General features: G+C 43.3%; 1 protein-coding gene across 5 annotated transcripts in view; it reads left to right on the top strand.

Annotated features, from left to right (window-relative positions):
* The window catches only part of HERC2 (HECT and RLD domain containing E3 ubiquitin protein ligase 2), a 1676463-nt gene that overhangs the window by 156843 nt on the left and 1494988 nt on the right, over positions 1 to 24632 (top strand). For all 5 annotated transcript variants that reach the window (XM_086934186.1, XM_086934185.1, XM_086934187.1 and 2 more), the window contains exons 5-8: positions 12195 to 12414; positions 13690 to 13790; positions 18140 to 18281; positions 23516 to 23626. In XM_086934186.1, the coding sequence (XP_086790312.1) occupies positions 12195 to 12414; positions 13690 to 13790; positions 18140 to 18281; positions 23516 to 23626 (574 nt within the window). The remainder of the gene's footprint in view (positions 1 to 12194; positions 12415 to 13689; positions 13791 to 18139; positions 18282 to 23515; positions 23627 to 24632) is intronic.

Genomic DNA, 24632 nt, shown 5'->3' with positions numbered 1-24632 from the left:
AGGGTACTACATAAATTTGTAATACTCTAGGTTTCTTTTTGCTCTGTTACTTGAGTGCTGCTTTTTCCCTCAAATACCCCCCCCCCCCCCGCTCTCCGTGATGCTTCTTAGTTCTCCACTGCTATTTCGTTGCTTCCCCTGCTGCCTTTTTTTCTTTCATATTTTTAAACCCCCACTCCTCCATTGCCTTACTCGCCATCTACTGCCCATCTGCTTCCCCATTGCCCCCCTCACCATTGCGTTTTTCTTTTTGTGTAATTTTTTTCTTTATTTTTCCCATAACCTTTTTTGAGGGCTTGACCGCTGCAGTTTGCAGTTGGTCTTCTTCTTTCTAAATGGCGCTTTCTGCTGAGCGATACTTCAAACTACAGATTGCTCACCTTTTGAATTCCCCCAGGCACCAGACTTTTCATAGCAGTTGCTCCTGTATGGCAACAGGCGATACCATCGAACTCTGTGGTGACTTCACTCCACCTGTGGAAGTGACAGTTCGGGTCTGTATATAGGTGCCACTCACTGAAACTATGTCGGTTTCTTTTTTGTCTGCATCCTTTTATGTGAATCTGGCGCTCATTTTACAATTCTGTTGGTTTTTGCAAACAGCAATTCAGGTTTTTTCAGCAGTACTAAAAAAATATAAAAAAATCTCTTTTTCAAAAACCATAGACTTAAAACTGTGTTGCAACTGCAGGAAGCACATACCCGTGACCAATCCACAACAGTCTTCATTTGGTATCTGAGCACCATTCAAAGTAATGAGACAAAAGCCTCTTGATGCACCTGAAGATGAACATCGAGTAGGAGGCAAAGCTAAACATCACTGAGCACAAAAGGCGAAGTAGGCCAGGCATCAAGCAGTGGACCAGTCCTCACCCATTTGTGACCCTGCTGCAAGTCCTGGTCCTGTTTGAGGTTGCAGTCTTCTGGGAAGTAGAAAACTATGTCATGGAACTATTCTCATAAGAAGTTCAAGTGGGAGTCGTTCCCTTCCAGTAACTCCCGTTCTGGGGAGAAGTTGCACAGTTGTCACTCCAAGTACCTGACTCCAATTCCATCATCTGACTCACACAATCAATCAATCATTTGTAAAGCGCACTACATACCCGTGGGGGTCTCAAGGCACTGGGGGGGCGCTACTGATCGAACAGCCAGGGCTGGAGTATCCTCCTGAAGGTCAGCAGGTCTTGGGTCTGTTGTAGGCTCAGTGGGAGGGTGTTCCATGTCTTGGCGGCGAGGTGGGAGAAGGATCTCCCAACGGTGGTGGTTCTCCGGATGTGCGGGCGGTGGCGAGAGAGAGGTCGGCGGAGCGGAGCTGGTGGTTATGGATGTAGAAGGAGAGCCGTCTGTTGAGGTAGGCTGGGCCGGTCTTGTTGAGTGCCTTGTGTGCGTGGGTGAGGAGCTTGGAAGGATATCCTCTTGTTGACGGGGAGCCAGTGCAGGTTTCTCAGGTGGGGGGTGATGTGGCTGTGGCGTGGTACATTGAGGATCAGTCGTACCGAGGCATTTTGGATGCGTTGTAGTCGTTTGATGAGCTTGGTCGGGCTCCCGCGTAGACGGCGTTTCCGTAGTAGCCTGGGTGACTGTCTTTCTTGTATTTGTCGGGATCCATCTGTAGATCTTGTGGAGGGTGTTGAAGCAGGATGAGGAGACGGCGTTGACTTGCCTGGTCATTGAGAGCGTTGAGTCGAGGATGATTCCCAAGTTGCGTGCGTGGTCGGTGGGTGTTGGGGCTGCCCCCAGTGCAGTCGGCCACCACGAGTCGTCCCAGGCTGAAGGGTTGGAGCCGAGGATGAGGACCTCCGCCTTGTCTGAGTTCAGCTTCAGACGGCTGGTCTTCATCCAGTCGGCGATGGCCTTCATTCCTTCATGGAGGTTGGCTTTGTCGGTGATGAGGTCATTGGTGAAGAAGAGGATCAGCCGAGTGTCATCGGCGTAGGAGTTTATGTTGAGGTCGTGCTGTCGGGCTACGTGTGCGAGCGGGCCATGTAAATGTCGAACGGTGTCGGGCTGAAGGAGGATCCCTGGGGTACGCCGCAGATTATCTCTGAGGCTTTGGAACGGAATGGGGGAGGCGGACGCTCTGGGTTCTGCCGTAGAGGAAGGAGGTTGTCCAATCCAGAGCCTTGTCTCGAATCCCTGTGGCGTGGAGACGTGCGCGGTGGCAGACGGTGGTCGAAGGCGACAGAGGTCTAGGAGGAGGAGTGCTGCGGTCTCACCGTTTTCCAGCAGGGTCCTGATGTCGGCGATGAGGGCAGTCTCGGTGCTGTGGTTGCTGCGGAACCCTGACTGGGAAGGGTCCAGGATTCTGTTTTCTTCGAGGTATTGGGTTAGCTGTCTGTTGACGGTTTTCTCAATGACCTTGGCCGGGAAGGGGAGCAGAGAGATGGGCCAGAAGTTCTTGAGGTCTCTTGGGTCTGCCTTAGGTTTTTTTGAGTAGGTCGTTGATCTCGGTGTGTTTCCAGATCTCTGGGAAGGTCGTGGTCTCGAGCGAGAGATGATGACGTTGCGCAGGTGGGGTGCGATGAAGGTGCTTGTTCTGTTGAAGACGTGGTGCAGGAATGGGTCTGACGGAGCGCCGGAGTGTATTGTGCGCATGGTCTTGATGGTGTCATCGATGCTCACGCTGGCCCAGGCTAGCAGGGGGTCATGGTCGATGGTGTGCGTATGGTCTGTTGTGTTGCTGACTGTGGGTCTGTCTGGGTGTTTAAGCTGTCGTGTATGTCTGCTATCTTGCGATGGAAGAAGGTGGCGAGGGAGTCGCACAGGGCTTGCGACGGCGGGATGTCGTTGGTGTTAAAGCTGGGGTTGGAGAGTTCCTTCACGATGTTGAAGAGCTCCTTGCTATTGTGTGCGTTGTTGTCGAGGCGGTCTTTGAAGGAGGTCCTCTTGACCGCCCTGATGAGGTGGTGGTGGTTGCGGATGGCGTCCTTGTGTGCTGCGTGGCTGTTCAGAGTTTGTTTACTGTGCCATTTGTTCTCTAGTTACCGGCAGGCTTGCTTGGAGGCTAGGAGTTCTGGGGTGAACCAGCTGGCCCTCTTGCTGGTGTCTCTGTGGGGGGTTTCTTCTGCGGGGCGAGGGTGTTGGCGCAGTCCTTGATCCAGCGTCTGAGGCTGTGGGCAGCGTCCTCGGTCTTGGAGGGTTCGGTGGGTGGGCTGAGAGCCAGGTTTGCGTGTAGTTGGTCTTCTGTGATTTTGTTCCAGCAGCGGCAGGGAATCTGTTGGGTGCGGTGGTGTGTGATGGGTTTCTGGAAGGCGAAGTGGATGCAGCGATGTTCGGTCCAGAGGAGTTTGGTGGTGTGGCTGACGGAGACGTGCAGGCTTGAGGAGAAGACTGGGTCGAGTGTGTGGCCGGCGGAGTCGGTTGGCGTTGTGACGAGTAGCTTCAGTCCGAGGTTGGCGAGGTTATCGATCATGGTTGTGGAGTTGTTGTCGTTGTTGTTCGCAAGGTGAAAGTTCAGGTCTCCGAGGAGGATGTAGTCGGTGGAGGTCCGGGCGTGTGTGCTGATCAAGTCGGCAATGGAGTCTCTGAACTGGGTACGGGGGTCAGTAGACGAGGGTGCCTCTGAGGGTGGAGTTATGGTCTGTGTGGATCTGGAAATGCATGTGTTCGGCGGTGCTGAGCGCGTCGTCGGTGCTAGTCGAGACCCTGATGCTGTTTTTGTGGACGAAGGCGATTCCTCCTCTGACTCCGTTGGTGCGGTCTCTGCGGGTGATCTTGTAGCCGTTCTGAAGCTGGTGCCAGCATCCCCTGAGATTCCTGGATCATTGGTGACTCTGTAGTAGATCATGGCCTCTAAGAAGGGCATGCTGCAACTTCTCTTGTAAAGCCTTCCTCTGCAACGCCCTCTGGAACATGTGTGTCCCATGGAGCTGCAGGCTCACCCCACCACCCCCCCGGTGGAACTCCTTACCAGACTCTGGCTCTGACCGACCCAATGGGCCACACACGCCACTCACCACCCAGCCCTTCTTTTCCAGCAAGGACTTATGCCTCCTCTTCAGAGGCCTTTCTGGTTCCTGCTGCCCTGGCCTTGACTTGAGCAGTGATGACACCCGATCTGATTAGGATACCCATTTACGATGTGGAGCCATCGGGCTGTTCAAGGCCTATGTCTTGTTATGAGATTACCATGGTGCAACCCCCCTCCCCATTTTGGATGATCTCCCATCCTATTCTCCCAATGCCAGCATTATCATAGGCTAGAAGTCTTATTCAGTTCATTCTCTGACACCATTCAAGGGTTCCAAAATTTTGCGCAAGATGATGGTGAAGAGGCAGACTGTTTGTTCCCTCCCTCCAAGTAATCTGATGCTGCCCTATACTTGAATCTACAGATTAGGAGTGGGCAAGACAGACTTGGACTCCCAAGCAGTAGTCTGCAGAACAGCAGTAATGTTGGATTTATAGCTACCTACCTAACATAGAGAATAAGGCAAAAACATTGACTGAAATCTTATAGCCTGGCCTTGCAACTGCAGAGCCCTTATTGCCTTTTAATGAGGCCCTGGTGGAAACCTGTAAAGCGACTTGGTCAAAGCTGTATTCCTCTCTCCTAGTAAGTCGCTGTAGCTGGATATCCTAATCCTGTCACTGCAGATCCTGCCTTTTTGACTCTGTACCCGACTCCTGAGAGCTTGGTAGTTGATGGTTCTAGTAGTAGGGTAAACCTCACTACATTCTTAGCCTTCTAAGCACACAGAGAAGCAATAAGTAATAATTCATTCAGGAATATTATTTTTTGCTAAGTTAACGCTGAGATCCCTGGACGGCATCAGTGTGTTGTGACATTACATGCATGCACTAGGCAATATGGCCTTTGAGAGTTTGCCAACCATTGTGGACATCTTTGCTCAGACTGTCCAAGGTGGGCAGAATACTGCAAAATGTTGTGAAACCTGTATACAGCAGACTTTGTGAGCAGTGCCATGGGCATCCGTGTTGTGATAAGGCATCATGCCTGAATGCGTGCTACATGAGTTTCTGGGGACGTGCAGGCATCCCTTAACCAACATGCCATTTGTTGACTTCAGGCTTTTTGGACAAAGCTGATTCTGCATTGGAGCAATACGATTAGAAAATGACCACTACCCCAAGCTAACTCCTGTAGAAGTAGAATTCCCTATTTAAAAGCAGTCATCAAAAGTACTCAGCAATTTGGATGGTGTCCCAAAAGTCAGAGAGAAATGGTCAAAGCACTGGGTGCGAACATTTAGTGGTTAGGTGGTGAGTTATGGTGTAAAACATTTAGGTAGTAAATACCAAGCACGACTGCAGAATGCCTGTGATGCAGTCTGGTCTTTGATTGGCTCGATTTTGTGTAAATGCTTAATTGTCTCTTGATTGGCAATTGTTAATTCACTGTGCAGAGAAGGACGTGCTATTAAAGAAGTTACATGATCATCAATAGAATAAAGATCTGCTAAAAGAGAATTACATGAGAAAATTATATAAACACTTTAAACCATAATAATAAAGTTGCTGCCCTAGATAAAGCTAGATCTCTCAGGGCAACTTATAGACAAATCCATTTGGCATGAGAAGGGCCATTGGAATGAGAAAGTGGTTTGATTTGCTCACCATCCCGGAGCAAAAGGATATGAGGGATTTATGGCAATGTGTAAAGCATCTTTGAAAAGGTGGTAAGATTGCTTGAGCACAATATTTCACCAGAAGCATGGTTACATTTCATTAGATCACTAGGCTGTGGTAACAGCATAGTTATGACGAGGTCCACTTGAAGCATATTTTCACAATGCAACTGTGAGGTCTAAGGCACTTGTTTTGAAGGTTCTTTAAGACCTTTAGGGAGCATGGTACTCCGAGCTAAGTGAAGCGCTACCAGTCTCTTTATTGAAAGAGAATGCTGTTTTCTGGGGCAATATTTTTCTTTTCTTTGTGTGTTCATTCTGGTAGTCGCAGAAAGTTGACATGGGTCCATTTTGGTCCTGATCCATGAGAAGGGCTCTTGCTGTTCTCCCTCTAGCAATAGTTATTGCTAGTTGTTGAAGGAAAATGCTTTACCAAAACCCTTTTAGAAGAATTGGAAGCATGGGTAACCGTAAATAATGTGCTGGCTTTTTACGTGATGGGTTTCCAGCAGCATTGTGGAACAGAGGATGATTTGACATCCTTGTCCAGTCTTACTCTATGCACTGTGCACATGAAAGGCTCCGCGCTATATGCTGGGTTTATTGACTTTAGGGCAGCATTTGATTTTGTGGGCAGAGCCTTATTGTGAACTTAACAAACCGCCTGGGACATAACGGTTGCATTATTTGGAGTAATTCTTTATTTTTATACTGACACCTGGGTACAGGTGAGTTTGAGCCCTTGCTTTTTGCAGTGTGAAAAAGGTATTCTCAAATAGATAACTAAATGAGGGGTGCCTATTTGCATTGCAGCTATGGAGAGACATTTGCGCACTGCAAGGCTGTTCCCACCTGTGCTGGGTGGCCTGGAAATTCTCCCCATGCAATACACAGATATTACTGTCCTTTTGGATGGATAGTCATTGACTTACAAAGGTGGCTTACTGGTTTGGGAAATTAGTATGAGGTCAAGCAGCCCACAGTTAACAGTAATAAAACAAATATTTTAATATTTGGCAGAAAGACCATAAAGAAAGGCAGCTGAGGTTTGGATGATGTAAATTAGAACATTTCCTAGCATGTAAGCATCTAGTCATTTTGTTGGAGGAATTGGGTGGGGAATAGCCATTAGCGCCAAAACAACTCCGGGTGTTCGTTTTCTCAATACATTTTATTAACATAACATAACAAATGCATAAGCTACTGTCTTAAATGCTGTGCTTTTAGTGTTTAGAAGACACCTTCGTGACTCTTTAATAGAACTTCTTACTGTGGGTGATTGTAGTAAAATCAGCGCCTAAAATAAATTGACACTTGCACCTTATCCTGCCAAAGGTACGTGGGTGGATTTGGTGCAGTATCATGTAAAGACTTTTATTCAGAAATTATCAGGCAAAAGTTAAACCGCAGATCTGCCTCAAATTCTTTTTTTTTTAAATTAAAGCAAGAGCAGATTTGTGAAGAAATTTTTTTTTGCCACCCAAGCCAGATCTTTGAAACAGTGCAATGACGGGAGAACAGGATTTCCAAAGATAGTCCATGAAAGGCGTTTAAAAAATAAAATAATAATAAACGTTCTTAAGCTTTTCTCTGAAGATCTATGGACCCTAGTATTGCAGCAGCTTCAGTTTACCTTAAAAAAATGAGGTTTTTCCAGGCAAAAGTATGTCCTGAGCAGAAGACGTTTTGGCCATGTCCCATAGGAAAACATTTTGATGACAGACCCATCCTACAGTGTGGGTGAAATACATTTGTCGCACCACATCGGAAGCAAGAGCTAAACTGGCTTTGACATCATTTGTTCCCAATTTCGTAGCTCAAATAGCTTCTTTAATTTGTCCCTTATCCACGTTGTTTGTTAAAATAATTTCTAACCGCTTTGGGGAGAACAAAGATGCAATTATTTTATGAAAAAACAAAGTTAATCATCAGGTTGTGTGCTGTGTTGTATTCAGAAGTTATGTATCTAGTTGAAAAAGGTCTTTAATTGCCTAATAATCTGCTCCTGTAAGCGATCGCACTGTCTCTCCAGAAGGGGCTGACTTTTGTGGTCTTAATTAAGTAAAACCAAAGACTTTCTACTTTCGAAAATCACAGTTTGCAACTTTTTAATTTTTTTTATAACCACCTTATTGCATTTTATAATGTGTACTTCTTTTGGTACATTTGACTTCCGCTTTGTAGAAATAGCTTATACATGTTTAACGCCGTGCAAGTAATACAATTACAATGACATTAATGAAGTTGCTTATATCAGAGAGTGTTAATACACTACCATAGTCTGTATCCTGGGGAACTGGGATCGAGTCTCGGTAATGACGCTAAACCTCCTGTGATTCTGGGCAAATCACTTAATCTCCCCGTGCCTAACAAAAATGAATATGTGTCCTCATGTAACGTAACTGGTGCTATGTAAAGCGCTCTGACACCCGATTTGGGTCAAGTTCGCGCTATATAAAACTCTGCAAAAAAAAAAAATAATAATAATGACATGTTTTCAATATTGCTAACATTTATAAAACAATTCAAGTTACCCCCACCCCCATATTTTAACTAACTGGGAAACAAAATGAGTATTTCTATTCTTCTATGAATCGAAGGTATAACTACCTGCGGTCAGGGGTTATTTTCAGGAGACAGTTTGCCAACTTATAAGTCTTTTTTAATATATAATATGTAGATGAAATGTATTTGATTCTTTTATTAGTACTAAGAGGGTTTACCCGGTGTGTGTTAGGTGGGTAGCATGTAATTAATTTGTTAGTTAAAATGCATGCAGTGTTTTTGATAGACCGCCACATGGTATCGAGAACGTTCACTTGGTGGGTGGTTACCAATGTTTTTTCATTTCAGACTCGCGAGCCGTCCTCCGTAATTTAGCAATGGTTCTAACCAACCACGCAAAATATCTATTAATTATATTATTTAATGCTCCAAGTTTAAAGTAGGGATAATCTCATAGAAAAAGTTTAAGGGACAACAAAATACCAGTCTTTCTCATTTTATCTATCCATGTTAAAACACCAGCAGAGGGTTTCTGCACTGAAGAACCTTCTGAGCACTGCTAAAATGCACATACATCTCCGCATGTCATCCACATAAGAATGAAATGATAGCTTCCACCCTCTCAACAAGTCCTTGAGTGTTCTTAACAAACAGAATGGTGCGTTTTCCCTGGGTAAATGTTGATGCAAGTTTCCAAACCCAAACTCCATGTATTCGCTCTAGAATAAATGGGCAGAACTGCCATACTGATAGTACGTTGATCTGGACAATGGAAATTAATTAAATCAAAATGGTTCACTTTGGTAAATATCACAGAAAGGTCAGGTGGATCAGCATTGGCACGGCCCCTTAGTCTGTGTAAGTCAAAATGACATCCTATGAGGATTGTGATCCTATGTACAATCAGTATTCTCTTGTGCAGTATTTCTGATCGAAATGGTAGTTGCTGCTGCCAAATCAATAAATATTTATAATAGTCCTGTTTTCACAATGGTTCAGTCTTGCATGATAATGTCTTTGAAAAGTAAGATGGATGAAGTGTTAACCAGTGGTATCTGGCACCTACTGTGAGCCCAAGATTTGGACTGGTGCATGCATGGAACACATCGTACTCTCGCCTATATCAATTATTCTCCCACCCATCCCTGACCTTGGGGCATCTCACAGGGAAAGGCAATAAAGCACTAGGTACTCAGAGATAGTATATTAGATCTCCTGACATGAACCTGTTTGCAAATTTAAAAGTGTCCCCACACACTTTTTTCCAAACTGGATTGAATCTCTAGATAGCCAGGATCCCCAGGCTGCGATATTAGGGTTGCTTGAAAATCTACCCGTCAATGTGTAAGGGCTAGTTCCTGTGTACTGGGTTATCCTACCAGCTAATTCTAAGAAGTGACCCAAGCATGTTGTGCGTTTACAGCTCTCCAACTTCCTTCCTCCCACTTTCAGCATGCAAACATCCATGCCACCTTTAGATGGTGTTAGTCAATGAAAGGAAGGGAGCAAACTCTTTCCTGCTGGACCAATTTTATGTTTAAATTTGTTTTATTGTAATTTCTTGTAACTTTACAACAAAACAGAGTAGAATAGCCCGTATACGTTTATATCTCACGTCTCAGAAGATCATCACATTTTACAATACATTTTATGGCAATGTAAAATTATATGATTATCGTTTGGTTGTAAATCCAGTATAGGATGAGGTGATGGTCTGTTTAGAGATTATACAAAGAAAGTACGAATAAGAAAAGGGGTGGGGGAGGGAGGACAAAGGATAAGACAGAAAGAAAATCCCAACCGGTATTCTTATATACAATTGTGCTGGGTAACAATGCTCTTCATTTGTACTAACCACACAAGTTGGAAATATGTATTAGGTCAGCCAAAGAAGCTACAAGACTAGCGACATGTGATTGAGCAGTTGTAAATACTCATGTCTGCGTAACTGAAGTGTAATGTTGGGTGTCGGGGATTATCAGTAGCCGTGCGCATTGTGTCTGCCCCCTAGTGAGTCTAAGCGGGCGCCATTTGTGGTGCTATGTGTTCATCATTACTTGCTGCAGTGTCAGGTACCACGTCTGAATCTTGCTCTTCCATGCAAAAATCCGACAGTATTGGATCCCATGCTGGTGTTAGTGGTTGCCTAGGCAGCCTAATCGCATCCTATCGGCGGAGTGCAACGCTCTCTGCCTGTGCCCAGCACAGGAGGTAGTGATGCTAGGCCTTAGCTACTGGGGGGTCGGGGGACTTCCAGCGCCTCGTGAGCAATCACTTAGCCACTATGAGGCCAAGGTCTATATATCTGGACGTCATCTTATGTTTCTTAGATCTATGGAAAAGTCCTAGGATGCATAGCTCCCATGTCCAGTCCAGTGTTTGCTCCGTGCATTGTGTTAGTCTCTGAGTAACTTCGGCCCAATACTGCTGTATGACGACAGGACCACAACATATGTAGAAGGTCCACCCCTAGTTTGTTGCAGCTGGCACATTTGGCGTCTGTAGGATTAAAATATTTGTTAATTTTTGCCGGTTTGAGATAGGCTCAGTGTAGTATGTAAAACTGAATGATCCGAAATCGCATGTTACTGGGAATTTGTGTGGGACCCTCAAGCATGCAACCCCATTCACGGTCTGTGGCGGGTCTTTGGAGGTCTGCATCCCAGTGGGCGCGTAAAGAGAGCAGTGGTGGCGCTGTGTGAGCTCTGAGTGATTCCACAAACCATTTGGTAATGTGGCTACCAGTTCCTAGTTCATGCAGATATTGTATGGTAAGATGCGGGGCAGCCCGTTCCTGCTGGACCAATATTGTTTGGTATACGGTAGCCTGGACTTCCTTGGGTTGTCTAGGAGTTGTTTATTCTCTAACCTTTGTCTGATTCACACAGGGAAAACAGCCATGCAATAATCCTTGTGAGTTTTCAGGCATCTGCAGGTCCATCTGTATTTCTTTTTTCCTATTGTTAAAATCTCACGGCTAGGTATCGTATTTACAGCCTACGAGGAAGAATCGGAGAGACCATTACTCTCCAGGCACATTTTGGAAACCTGGCCCATATTATTGAAAAAACTTACATTCTTGCTCCGATATGCTACAATGTTGTAATGAGGAATGGTACAGATGAGATTAATGTGAGGCACTAACAAACATTTATTCACTTTCAAATAGTAGCATTTATGTTGCCATAGGTAGCTCAATAAACATTTGATTTGGAGACCGGTTCTTTTCATTTTGGCTGAATTTGTAATGAAAAGTAATTCTACACCGGTAATAATATTGCTGTCCGGCCTGCAACTGATACTGGCTTTATCGAGTCGTCTTCTTTGGAGGTCAGTTTGAACGAAATTCCCAAAATACTTGTAAGCTGATTTTATAAAGTCAGTTCTCTTTCTATTTGATCAGTAACACCACAATCTACGTGAATGTCTTTACTTCAAGTCTGAATCAAATCTGCTGGGTGGTATACCCACGAATAAGAAATTGCTTCATTTAATGGTTTCTGCTGCATCAGGACCATTAGGCTCATAGGCTGCACCTTACAAATAGAATAAATAAATAATCTCTGGCCTCTCCTACCTATGCTTTTCCAAATGTTTTAATGCTGACTTTCTCTGCTATACTGGATGTGAACTAAGAGTTTGCGTATGTCTAGTTTGCTAAAGGGTTATGCCTCTTCCCAGTGCTTAATTTGAGCCTGTGGTTACTGGTGCTCGGCACTGGCACTTAATTGTCAACACCCCTAGGTGCCATTGTCTGGCTTATTTAGAGATAGCCACAACAACAGTTAATTATTAATTCAATATACATTAAAATTACTATTACCTGCCACCCAAGCCATTCTTATAGCTTTGGGGCCCTAAAATAGTCTTAATTTGTACACTTGTAGGATAATGACGGTTAGTAGTTGTGTTGTTACTATCATTGGTAGCATGGCAGGGGCAATGTGTGGTGCAAGCTGCAGTTGCTTCCTGACCAGAGCCCTGGCACTTATGTTTTTTGGGACAAATTTAGCACTGCCATTTCTGTTTACCTTGACCATATAAAATATTATGTATTTGACAGTTGCTTAATCCCTGCTTGTGTTTTTCTGGTCCCTGCAGATGTGAGTGAGCTGAAGGAGTGCCTCTATGTTTTGGTGAAGGAACAACAGACCCAGGCTACTCAGACAGCTACTACTACACTTTCTGCACTCCGTCTGAAGCAGAGACTAGTGATCCTTGAGCGATACTTTATTGCACTAAGTAGAACTGTTTTTCAGGAGACTGTGAAAGTGAAATGGAAAAGTAGCAGCCTCCCTTTGCCTGTAGCAGACAAGAAATGGTAAGTAATTTGTTTTACTGCAGGCACATTCTGTCCTTGGTGATTTTTGAGCCTTTATTTGGGCAAAGAAATGCTTTGTTACAGAATGTCTATTTTTTGTTGTGAAAGGTGTTTCCCTAATGATAACACAAAACTACAAAAAAACTTGCTTAGGGCCTTAGCATGCATTAAGGCATTAAACGATGAACATGTGATGACACATTGCCATTTTATGCAATAAAAATTATAAATGAAAAAATTGCAGAATATTTTTCAAAATGTTGTATGTCTAAACTCCCTATGGCATGACTGTTTAACTTTTTTCCTTTAAAAAGCGCACCAGTTTTAGACTGACACTGTATACTATATTTTAGATTTTGTTTTTATAGTGCATGGGTACTCAAAAACCTCTCGGGCCAAATTTACAGTGTGGTTTGTGTCCGAGGGCTGCACCGGTGGGTTTAATCCATCACCATTCTTTAGCTCACTCAGCCACCCCAGTTCAGACATGGCCATATGCAAATCAGTCTGACCCAGTGCCTCATGGGAACAGTCCAGCCCGAACTGCCAAGCCATTTCTTCCCTGGACCGGAAACAAGCATCCTGGGACCGGTTTCGGATTCATAATCCTCATCAGCCAGTGTATCTTGAATCCAGTGGCCAAGTGAGCAAGGGACTCACGTCTTTGCCACTGGATTCCAGCAAGCCAGGCTGAAGACGGCTGAAATGCCAGAAACCGGTCCTCTGTAGCTTGTTCCCGGTCCAGGGAAGGCATGGCTTGGCAGTTCGGGCTGGACTGTTCCCATGAGGCACAGGGTCAGACTGATTTGCATATGGCCATGTCTGAACTGGGATGGCAGAGTGGGCTAAAGAACGTTGATGGATTAAACTCAGATCAGTTGACTGGGGGTGAGTGCTTGTATTGTCAACGCTCCGTCCATCATTTCCTTTGGTTTTGCCCTTGGATTAAGTCACCCCCCTCCTCTTGTTATTCATCAATGTATAATAGTATAAATGATGTACTTGGTAATAGTGTAGACTATCTATTCCTCTGTAGTTGAAATTGACGTGTATAATTCATGTATAATTCTGTCCATGCTTCTCAGTACCTTGTCCCTTCAAATCCCATTATCGCACCAGTCTCAGATGCTCTGCCCATGTCCCCAAGGTTTTTTATTCTTTTCTAGGAGTTTCTATTCACCTATAGATAGTTTTCTGCGGTTATGCAGACTGAAAAATAGTGTTTTGAGCGAGTATAGAAATATTATAAATGTGTTTTTAAAATCTTTATTTCAGTACTCGGCCTGTAGGTAAAGGTGTTGAAGGTCTTGCAAGGGTTGGATCCAGAGCTGCACTTTCATTTGCATTTGCATTCCTGCGCCGAGCTTGGCGGTCGGGTAAGGCGGTTACCATACCTTCTCTTTTAACAGTCTATATTGTACTTTCCGGCATTTGTGGACCATAAACTATTTAATTTGATTGCTATAATTTAATCTAGGAATGTATTTATCGAAGAAGGTTGAGTTTATGCTACTATCCTCAATCCAATAATTGCCTTATGGCTACATTATAAAAGGGGTATTGGATCCTCAAATTACACCAGGAACAACTAGTTATATGTGCTGCAACTTTAATGATTGCCAAGAATAGGGCTGTCAAGAAAATCACAGCCTTCAAAACTGGCATCAAGGGGTAAGACAAAATATGTTGTATTGTATGGTTCTGGAAAGCAGTCTTTTACCACATCTCCTTTCCATACCAATTATTTAGTTCGGGTAGAGCCTTATCTTTGACTATATGAAAACAGTAAAACCCCAGTCTTCTCATCGCAGCTGGTGGTTTGTGGCATGTGGCTGTGGGGTAATGGGCCTTTTCAATAGGGATAGTTTGGACAGAGAAGACGCTCAAGTGACTTGGTGGTTCAGTGGAAATGTGCCTTTTAATGAGCACACCTGTGCAGGGGTCAACCTTCTCTGTCCATGGGTCCATAGACCAACAAAATAGAGATTGGCACTGAAGCTGGAATTCAATTAAGAAGTTTATTAATCACTCATGAGTGGGACCACGTCCATACAACACCGTCAAGTGTTCCAGGAGTAGTACATTGAATACACAGACCATGGTGCTTAAATGCAGAGTTTGTTGCAGAGTAAGCATGTAGTTACAAGTCGAAGGTACAAGCAAACACAAGAATAACTACCGACAAACATGGGCCGATGGGAGATCGCTTAGTCAGCAAAGTGGGATGGGGAACAGAACTGTTTACAACAGCAGAAAATAGTTGAAAGTTACATCTTTAACCAGGTGCATTTCAGCAGCGACAGACGTTTGCTCAGCACATACATTGCTTTAGCCCAGTACAGAAGGAGTTAACTAAAGCTGATGACTCAAGCAGAATAGAAGGGCAAGCAACAGTGAAGATGGAAGAATTACATAGCTAACAAAATGGATGCCACAACCAAATGGCTTCAGCTTATGCAAACGGAAATTATTACACGTTTTCCACAGTTCCACCGTCATCATGGTAAGCAAACAGGCAAGCTATGATGCATGAGTCCAACACAGTAGGATGAGCAATTTATGGATACAGTTGGAAATGGGGGACTAAATGTGTACATCCATAGAGGTAGACCAGAAGAACTGCAGTCTATCCCTGTATCTGTTAATGTGGTCTGTAAGACTTTGGCCTGGGGTAGGTGTTGCTTCTGGCTGACAATGGGTCTATTGAAGCTACACAGTGTTCACTTGGTACACATAGGGTAGACTATTTGGTAAATTCTTTGAACTATATGAGAGTCTCTTGGGGTTACTTGACGGGCCTGATCATGGTCACTCGGTTACTGTGAGGGCTTTATTTGAACCTACAGTTTTGAGGGGTATGTCATGTGTTTATATAAATTAAAAATCACAATCTAGAGACTAGGGAATGCGCCTTCTCTGACTCCCCTCCCAAAATCTAAACTCACAAAAAAAGAGAAGGACTGAATGGAGAACCAAGAACACTAATGAAAAAAAAGCAAGGTGCGAGAAGGAAAAAGTATTCCCCAAAAGGGATCACTAGTGCAAAGAAAATAAAAGTAAAACTGCCTAAGGGGGTACCACTAAGATACCTTCATTCTTGGCCCTCCTTGACAGGGTTACAAGTTATTAAGAATGGGGGGTGTGAAGGAGGGGTAACTGCCCCTAAACCCTCACTGTGTGATCCCTTTTGGGGAATACTTTTTCCTTCTCACACCTTTCCTTTTTCTTTTTTTTTTCTTCTCCCTCACTAAAAAAATCAGCGCTCTTTCCAGTGTGTTGATCTGCACCTGGACGTCTGCAGCATTCCTACGATGAAGCATGCCACTACATAGTGGGCGAGGGCAGTGTTAACAAACATTCAGATTTTACTCTTGTACTGTTTTTCCTCAGTTTATTATCTCTACACTGTGGGTAGGACAGGGATACGAATCCACGTTTTCATTTGGGATAGTGCACTTGGTTCTCCATTCAGTCTTCTTCTTTTTTTTTGTTGCCAGTTTTTATATAAATTAAGCCATCCAATGGCTTCTTTAGATATGAGGGTGAACTGAAAAAATTAGGCAGAAGTAAGGATAAAGAAAGAAGAGAACGTTCTTGCATAAGACCCCTGTCACCATGAGACCGTTTCTAGACAAGTGAAGGAGAGAAATAGTAAAGGGGGATAGGAAGGGCCATACATGCAGCATGTTGTGTTCATTGTTTCCATGTATATTTATTCACGTTGTCCTAAGTGTTAAGGGGACCCATAGAAGGGAGGGAGTCAACATGAGAGGCAAACGGGTAACATAATACTTCTAGCTGTGACCTTCAAGCGACTCAGAGGGAAGATGTTTACGGTGATAGAATCTTCTTCGTGTAACGAGAAAGAGTTCAGAAATTAATAATAATTAGGGAAAGCCAATGTGATAACAGGAAAGGTTTCACCGATGTGGTGCTGAAGTGTTTTGCCTCTGTTCAGAAAGAAGCTGTCAAGTCATCCTTTTTGCCAAAGCATTGTCTAAGGCAACTCCTGAAACTTTTGGGAGCCCCATTGGTCTATTTTCTGCCCTCCAGTTTCTAAATTAATCCCCACATGTGAGATATAAGTACAAAATGTGGTATGTTCTATTCAAAACACAAAAGAGCAGATCAAGTCTGGGAGAAGTGTGTGTCTGAAAAAGTAACTGCGTGGTACTGGAGGTGTCTACGTGAAACAGTGGGTGTCATACATAAAAACTTCCGCTCGCCATCATTACTGAGGCACCGACGGATAGAGCGGGGCCTCATACTCCCGAGCGGTTGTCGGGTGAGGTGAGGCTATCACCCACATAAAGCTGGGAAGAAGATTTATTACTTCCCTTCCAGTGGACATTTAAGTATTTCAAAGTTTCTGATGTAACTTCTCAGTACATGTTTGTCAGTGCATTTCTCTCACTATGACATATCATTTGTATTTGCAGTAGCTATAATTGTTATCAAAGGTCCTGAAGAAAGCCGGGTCAGGTGCCCTTAAGGCTGAAACATGTCGACCACACTGCCTAGCGCCATTGAGTAGTTTTCACTACCTAGCGTGTTTTTAACTTTTGACACTCAGACCTCCAGTTTTCATGTTTTTGGAAGTCTGGGTAGCCAATTTTATTTACCATGTATCTTTTCGAGCACTGCACTCTCTTAATTCACATCACTTTAGGATGCACAAAATGATACTTTTTTGAATATCTATTCCAGCACCGGCACTAATTGGTCGTTCTTGGGATGGCATGATCATGAGTTCCCACATGACGCAAACTCCACCAAATGGGTGGTCTGATGGGAATTCTTTCAGCCTCCAGTCACTAACAGTTTTTATGTATGACACCCACTGTTTCACGTAGACACCTCCAGTACCACGCAGTTACTTTTTCAGACACACACTTCTCCCAGACTTGATCTGCTCTTTTGTGTTTTGAATCTAGGTATAGGGGAGTGAGCAGACAGGTCATTAAACAGTCCCCCCGACCCTCCACACACCTTTCTTGTTTCTCAGTATGTTCTATTCTACATGCGGCACTCAATGCAACATCTCCATCAATCTTTTCAGCTCTTATGCCAAGTTAAAAAAAACAAAAAAAACTTTGTAATTACATTTTTTTTGATAAGCCAATTGTTACTATTTTTCTTGATAACAGATATTAAAGTCTGTTGCATATATAACACATCAATACCATTTGCACACAATTCCAGCACCTCCCTGATTAAAAAATTGTCACTCTTACCGATAATACGACCACCATTTCCCCCCAATCTTAACTTGGCATGGTGCATCTGTTATTTCATGTTGGCAAACCAAAACTTCCTTATTATTATTGAAAATTAGTATCCATATACTTCCTTGAAATGAATACACAGAAATCAGAATACTTTCTTTTAAACTATGTCTGTTGGAAAATCTAGTCCTTTTAATCTTGTACCTTGTTTTTGAAAGGTTGCTTTGAACAAATAGCTTAATATTTTTCTCACATGAATCTCGATAATGGAAAAAAAGATGTCTAATTAGAACACACTGACTTCTGTGAAGAGATTTCAAAGATCCTACTCTATGCTCCTGGATAGAAATAGCTCTGGGTACTGACGAAAGTTGCACAATTATGTATAACATTGACAATGTGTACAGGCTGATGTGTAAGTAAACTGCAGGTGAAAAAAAATACAAATTAAATAAAATATAAAATAATTCTGGATCTTTTTATTTTTATTAATTTTCTAGGTGAAGATGCAGACCTGTGCAGTGAATTGTTGCAAGAGTCTCTCGATGCCCTAAGGGCACTCCCAGAAGCATCCCTCTTTGATGAGGGAACAGTATCGTCTGTCTGGTTGGAGGTTGTGGAGAGAGCTACAAAGTTTTTAAGGTCTGTGTTACTTCGTAAGACATGAGAAATTCCCGTTATGTAAGCACCATGCACTATCTTCCTAATGCCACTTCTTGCCATGACTGGCATATGTACTTATTAGATTATAGATTGGTATTCGCTTTTGAAATGCTGCTTCATATCAGTTTAAATGAAGACTCTTAAATACCTGAAGAACCATATTGTGTATGCAGGCCCATTCATAAATCTGCTTCTTTTCTTAACTATGAATAGCTCTTGAGTTGCATACTTGGAAATGTTCATTTGAGAGTTTTGTTAGCAAATACTCTTAGTATCAAAAAAGCTATGGAGTATTGAACAAGTGAAACAGCAGACTGCCGAATTGTCCGTGTTGGTTTATTAGTATTTTTTCGGGTCTCAGTATTGGTTTAATAGTATTCTTTTTGTGCACCCAATTTGCATTTTATTTAAAGTAGTCTTTCGGCATGCCAAGGCGCAATGCATCTGACTTGACAGAGTGCCTGAATATAATATTGTACACACCACACTACTCATCATTCTTTTCCTAGTCCCACAGCAAGCACTCCTAGTGCATTGAAAATAGAAAAGAGCACATTTAACAACTATTGATAAAGTCAATAATTTTGGCTTTTGTTTAGTGAAAATGCTTTCTCAAGCGTAACTATCGCACACGAAGCCGGTGCAGCACGGTCAGCCGATCTGCAAGCTTCCAGATGTACTTTTTGAGTGTTTTATTTAGGTGAAATGTGTTTTGTATCCTTCATTTAATGAGCTATTGGCCTCATATTTATAGATGTACCAGGGGATATTCTTTTCACTTTACATCCATTTTTATCTATAGGTTGGTGCCACACCTGTTCATGGCTTGTACACAGTTCTATAAATACCTTCAGTTATGATACTCCCTCCAAACTCGCGCCTCACACACTGACGCTCTTACCGAGCTTAGCCTATTTGAGGCCACACTTTTGATGGGCGATTTGGGCAATGGAGGAATTTCCCAAATCTACAGCACCTTGGTTGTTAATACCCCCAGCACTCTGACGCGATGTACTGATGGCGCCAAGGGCTCTCACAATTTCCTCTAAACTACAGTTGATTCAAACATATTACCTCTATGCTGCCGATCTCTCCCCAGCTCCTCTCCACCGAGCGAGACTCCTATCTGAGCCTGTCTGTTCCTGCCGTGGCAGAGCTCCTTCTGATTTCTAGCACATGGTTTGGTTGTGCCCTGTGATTCAAAACTTCTGGCTGAGATAGTGGGGGAGGCTGAGATAGTGGGGGAGCTCACTGAGGTGCTTGTATGGGAGCTCCCCCTCACCCCTTTGTTGATTTAGGTGCGAGTCCTGAGGGCTCTGGAGACCCAAGGGCTGATCAATCCTGCTTGGGAACGGCCCTATTGGTCACCAAACTTGACATCGCCATACGCTGGAACTCCCCTTCTCCTTGCACCCTTTCACTCTGGTGCGGAAGGGTGGACAGGTGTGTCCAGCAAGAAAAACCAGTCTACGTGCCCCCTCAAGAATGGTCTTGTGTGGGGTAAATGGTTGGACCAATAGGCTGGTGGGCTTAACTGAAGCCAGGAGTGAGGATGTTACTGTTTTGTATTATCCTAATTTATCAAATGAATACCAAAGGCCTGAGCAACTGCATTGTAAATATCTCTAAAGTGCTCATTGTGTGTCCTATGTTCTTATTTTTCATCTGCACTGAATTCAATAAAATATATTTATTTTTAAAAAAAGAATGGACTTGCTGAAAAATTGTTTCTCCAGATTCTTTCTTAGTTACTGTTTTGGTACTTCTAAATGCTTTACACTTGTTCCTTTGATGTAGCCGAACTACTCTGTGACACAACTAACCAGGACTGAGCTGAGAGTTTTTTTAAAATAAGCCTAACTGGATCTGATAAAGATTGTGACATTATTACATGGTGATATTTCACAATCACACAACATAATTCCATTCCTACCCCCCTTTTCTGAATTAGTTTTTTTTAACAGATCTGTTTTTATATTGTAAAATGTATAGTTTTTATATTGTAGAATTTATGGTCGTAGTCTCTAGCTTTGAGTTCCCGCTGCTGGTGTCAAGGGCGAATCTGATGTGTAGTGTGTGCCTAACTAGTAGCAAAAATATGATGACTAGAGCCTTGCCTGAAACAAAAAATTATGCATAGTGCTGCCTCGAAATGCATTTTCAGCTGGGGAATTTCCAAACTGAATTAAAACCTTCAGGCCCAATCCTCTCTCAGACCCCAATCACAAGAGACTGGATACCAATCTATGAACAATAAAACTGTTAAAACTGACTGACACCACTAATCGTGCCCCCCCCCCCCACTGATTTCTAGGACCAAACCCTTGTCCTCCCTCAAAGATGATGTCCCTAGTATCGAGCATGCTCAGGCTGTTAAGCACTAGAATGGTGAAAAACACAGAAATTTATTGTTTTTATTTTTTTAAGAAGTTTTATAAAGCACAAAATCGACCCGGTATCGGGTATCCGAGCGCTTTACATAGCGCCAGTTGCGTTACATGAGGACACATTCATTTTTGTTAGGCACAGGGAGATTAAGTGATTTGCCCAGAATCACAAGATGTTCAGCGTCATTGCCGAGACTCTAACCCGGTTCCCCCGATTCAAGGTCGAACGCCCTAGCCGTTAGGCCAACTCCTCTCGGTGTTCAGGATAGACCCTCTTTTGTTGTGCAAACCACTTAGCGTAACTCCATATTTTACTGAAATATTTTAGCTCAATTGGTTTTGCAGAAGGATGCGGCGGATTGCTTTTTAGTGGTCTTGGTTTCTCATGATGCTGTAATAGATTGGCACTTTTATCATTTATACCGGCAGCATAACAGGCGACTTTACCAATACAGTTAATAGAGTGGCTGAAGTGGAGTTTTTGACACTGGAGTAGGCTCATCGAAACGACTAAGCTGGAATCAAAACAACATTTTTATGTAGCACTCAAGTCCAGAAATTGTTGAATTCTGAAGTTGCAAGCAACTGTAGTATGTTTTGCAAACTAATCTTGTGAATTGAGATGGCAAAGCAATTCTAAAATACTTCTCACCGGGAAGAATCTCAGGAACATGTGCGAGCACTGGAGCAACCCGCTAATATATCATTGGTACACATGTTTATAAGAGCAGTGTGGCGGGGTTGAAATGAAGGGACGTAGGCCAGCTCGAGTAAGGTAGGGCTTTATTTTCCCCAAAACACGTTTTTGTCTACTGGTAAGTGTTTGGCAAATGTGACGGGATCCGTAGTGGCGGTGGCTCTGGGCTTCCCTGAAGATGGTTTTGGTTGAGTTGAAGGAGCTCCAAGCGTCTGGATCCTCGGTCTCAGATGTCCCGTCAGGCCGTGGAGTGTTGCGTGCAATAAAGGAAATGAAAAAGAGAAATCAGGACACTTGTCCCTTTGAGCCCGTGTTGTCAGGGACCGGGAGGTGAGGGAAAACACCACACACACAGTGCACTTTGTGACACGAAAAAAAGGGTTCAGACTTGTGCTCATGCGTGTGAATGAAAAAAAGGCTTTATAAACTGGTAGGGGTTGGAGGTTTCTCGACAGCTGGCTTACGCTCCTTCTATCCCACCTACCCAGAGAACTTGCCCGGTACCTGTTCAAGCCACGCTCCTCCAGGAGCGTGGCACGGCGGCTCGCGGTGTCGTTGGCCTCCTGGCTCAATCGCGGCTTTAGCGGGACCAGTTCTCCGTTCTTCCTCACTCTCTCCTTGTACTCCTTTCGTCACTGGAATCACTCTCGTACTCGACTTCGTCTCTCCTCCGGTGGCTGTGCACACTGGAATCCAGGAAATCTCCGCACTTAACGCTGTGCGCGTGCTGATGTCATCAGGGGGAGGGGTCTCGTCTGGCATGAATCCCCAGTTAAAGGATCCGCCCTCCTGCTCGTTGTATGCATGGTGCAATAAAGAACTGTTCTCCGGCATCCATTCCTCCTGCTGGAAGAGAACAAGAGTTGGGGAAAAAGGTATAGCGGACCACCAGTCACTCTTTTGCTCTACCTTCCTGTCGGGTGACCCCAACCCGTCACAAACCGGTATTTCTTCCCTCCAATGCTTAGACTTTGTAGAGTTTTGAATATATTTTGGGTACTGCTTTCTTAGCTTAACAGTGAGGCTTCCGTCTCAACCAAGGCAAAAAGCCAGCCAAGAATGGTGCTTTGCTCTGGTCAATTGTTGTTACTCCTACTTCAGCGCTGTTAGTCTTCATTAGCTGAGAAAAAAAGCAGACTCTGCCCCCCTCTTTCACCAGCCTCCATTTGAAATTCTCTGATGGGGATAGCCACTTCTCTGATTACCATGAGCTTATCCCTATAGTGATTTAGAAGGAGCTTGCAATTGCTGCTAATTAGGAGGTCATAGCACTGTTACGTCCTTTTTGACAATCAATATGTTTTCTAATTGAACAGATGTAATAAAGCACTATTTGCTTAAGCTGTACTGGAAATTGAACTTCAGTTTATCTGTGTAAATGTTAAACAGTTGGTTTTACTTTTTGCAGATACTGTGGCCTATGTATGCGAATGCACTTCATAAAACTATTGCTCCATAATTGCTCTGATGTACACAGCCCTCTATTAACCAGAAGCAAATCATTTGATTAGAGGTTTCTTATGCAAAGCAGTTGGTGCAGAACAGTAACAAGATTGATGTATATCCCTTTTCAGTTTGTAGCTGTTTGAGTCCTATTCCTTGTTTGCTGTATTTTTCTTATTGAATAATTATTTTAGCACCGCATGTGATTGGGTCCCTGTTGTTTAACCCATGGATTAAAATACTCCGTATTTCAAGGTCTTTTTTGCTGACATTTGTTCTTTTTCAGCTTTGGCAAGCTTCCCAGGCTCATGCGCAATGTGCTGCTCTAATTCAGGTTTTTCCTTGAATTCTGACACTTGTGACTTGTTTATTACATTATAATAAACAGCAGAAAACCCCAGAATTCAAAGAAAAAAACCTTAACCGGAGCAGCGCATCACACATAGACCTGGGAAATTTGGCAGCTATGCTTTTGGTGAATCCCTACGGTAATTCCACAACACTACAGGTTGATAGCCACATTTTATTTCTCTAAATGCTTCCCTCACATTGTCTTCCACACATTTGACATATTTTTTGCCTATATATGTTTAACAGGTGAAGATCAATTTGTGGCAGTTTGTTGTGATATAAAAGGAAGGCCTTCCACGAAAAGGAATTTCTAATAGATCTCCTTTCATTTTTAGTGATGTTCATGGGGCATCATGTTCTAAAGGACCAGGAAACATCCCATTACAAGACCAGCACTTGGCTCTTGCAATATTATTGGAGCTGGCAGTGCAGAGGGGGACACTGAGGTAAGACTTGCCGATTTAACTTCCTGTGCTTGAGCAGGACCTTTATAAAGCTCTCTGAAGTCTGTTTTCCAATCTGTTTAGTATTCTAATCTGTTTATGCATGTTATTTTTCTCTAACTTCATACCTGCATTCCCATACCTCATCCTGCTTCTTGGTGCAGTTAAATGTCAGTGGCTTTCTTTTAAGCTTGGCATTCTCACTGTACTAATCCACCAAGTAGGAGCACCTGGGTTCCATCTAGCACACCACACTAGCATACCTTGACAGGTTTATATTATAAAGTCTGAATGTCGTAGGAGCCACCTAACTCTAAACATCCAGGCTACACGTGAATGACCTCTTTTGTTTGTTCTCATTGAGTTGTGCAACCAGTAATCTTGGTGCCACATACTCAGAGCACTAAAATTACATTATTTTAGGAACCGGGTGTGCCAAATAAAATGAAATATTACTGAGTACATTCCTGCATTGAATGCTTGATAACCTTGAATAATTTCTGCTGGGTTTATGGCCTTCAGTAAAGTGAAGCTTGGTCTGTAGGCCTGTGCATTGTGGATCCACACCTATCAGTTATAAAAACTTGAATCCGCTTGGGAACAATCCATCAGTTTTAGGTCTGGCTTGACATAGTTTTCTCTGATTAACCTAAAAAAGAGCTTTCAGCACTGCTTTGAAGAGGGGCTTTTCCACTCAAGTTGGTCGACAGGAGTACATGTTTTGATTGGGAAAGGTGCATGCTTCCACATAATGTACTTATTCTCCAAAAGCTGTAGTCATTTGTTTATCAAGTTGCCTGAGGCATAGGTTTTTATCAAGTCTAACTATTGTGTTAAAACCTAGATTGCTTTCTATCGTCTGTATTAATTTCTGAATACTACCTCATTGTAAATATTGCTATATTACAATGTATACTCATGTAAAGCGCTCTGATACCCCCGGGTCCAGCTAGCGCTATATAAAACATGTTTAATAAATAAATAAACATGTGTCCCTACATTACAATAT

Source organism: Lissotriton vulgaris, chromosome 8, assembly GCF_964263255.1.
Source record: "Lissotriton vulgaris chromosome 8, aLisVul1.2, whole genome shotgun sequence".
Classification (NCBI taxonomy): Eukaryota; Metazoa; Chordata; class Amphibia; order Caudata; family Salamandridae; genus Lissotriton; species Lissotriton vulgaris.
Note: the sequence above shows the minus strand (reverse complement) of the source record. Positions and strands in the feature narration are given on the sequence as shown.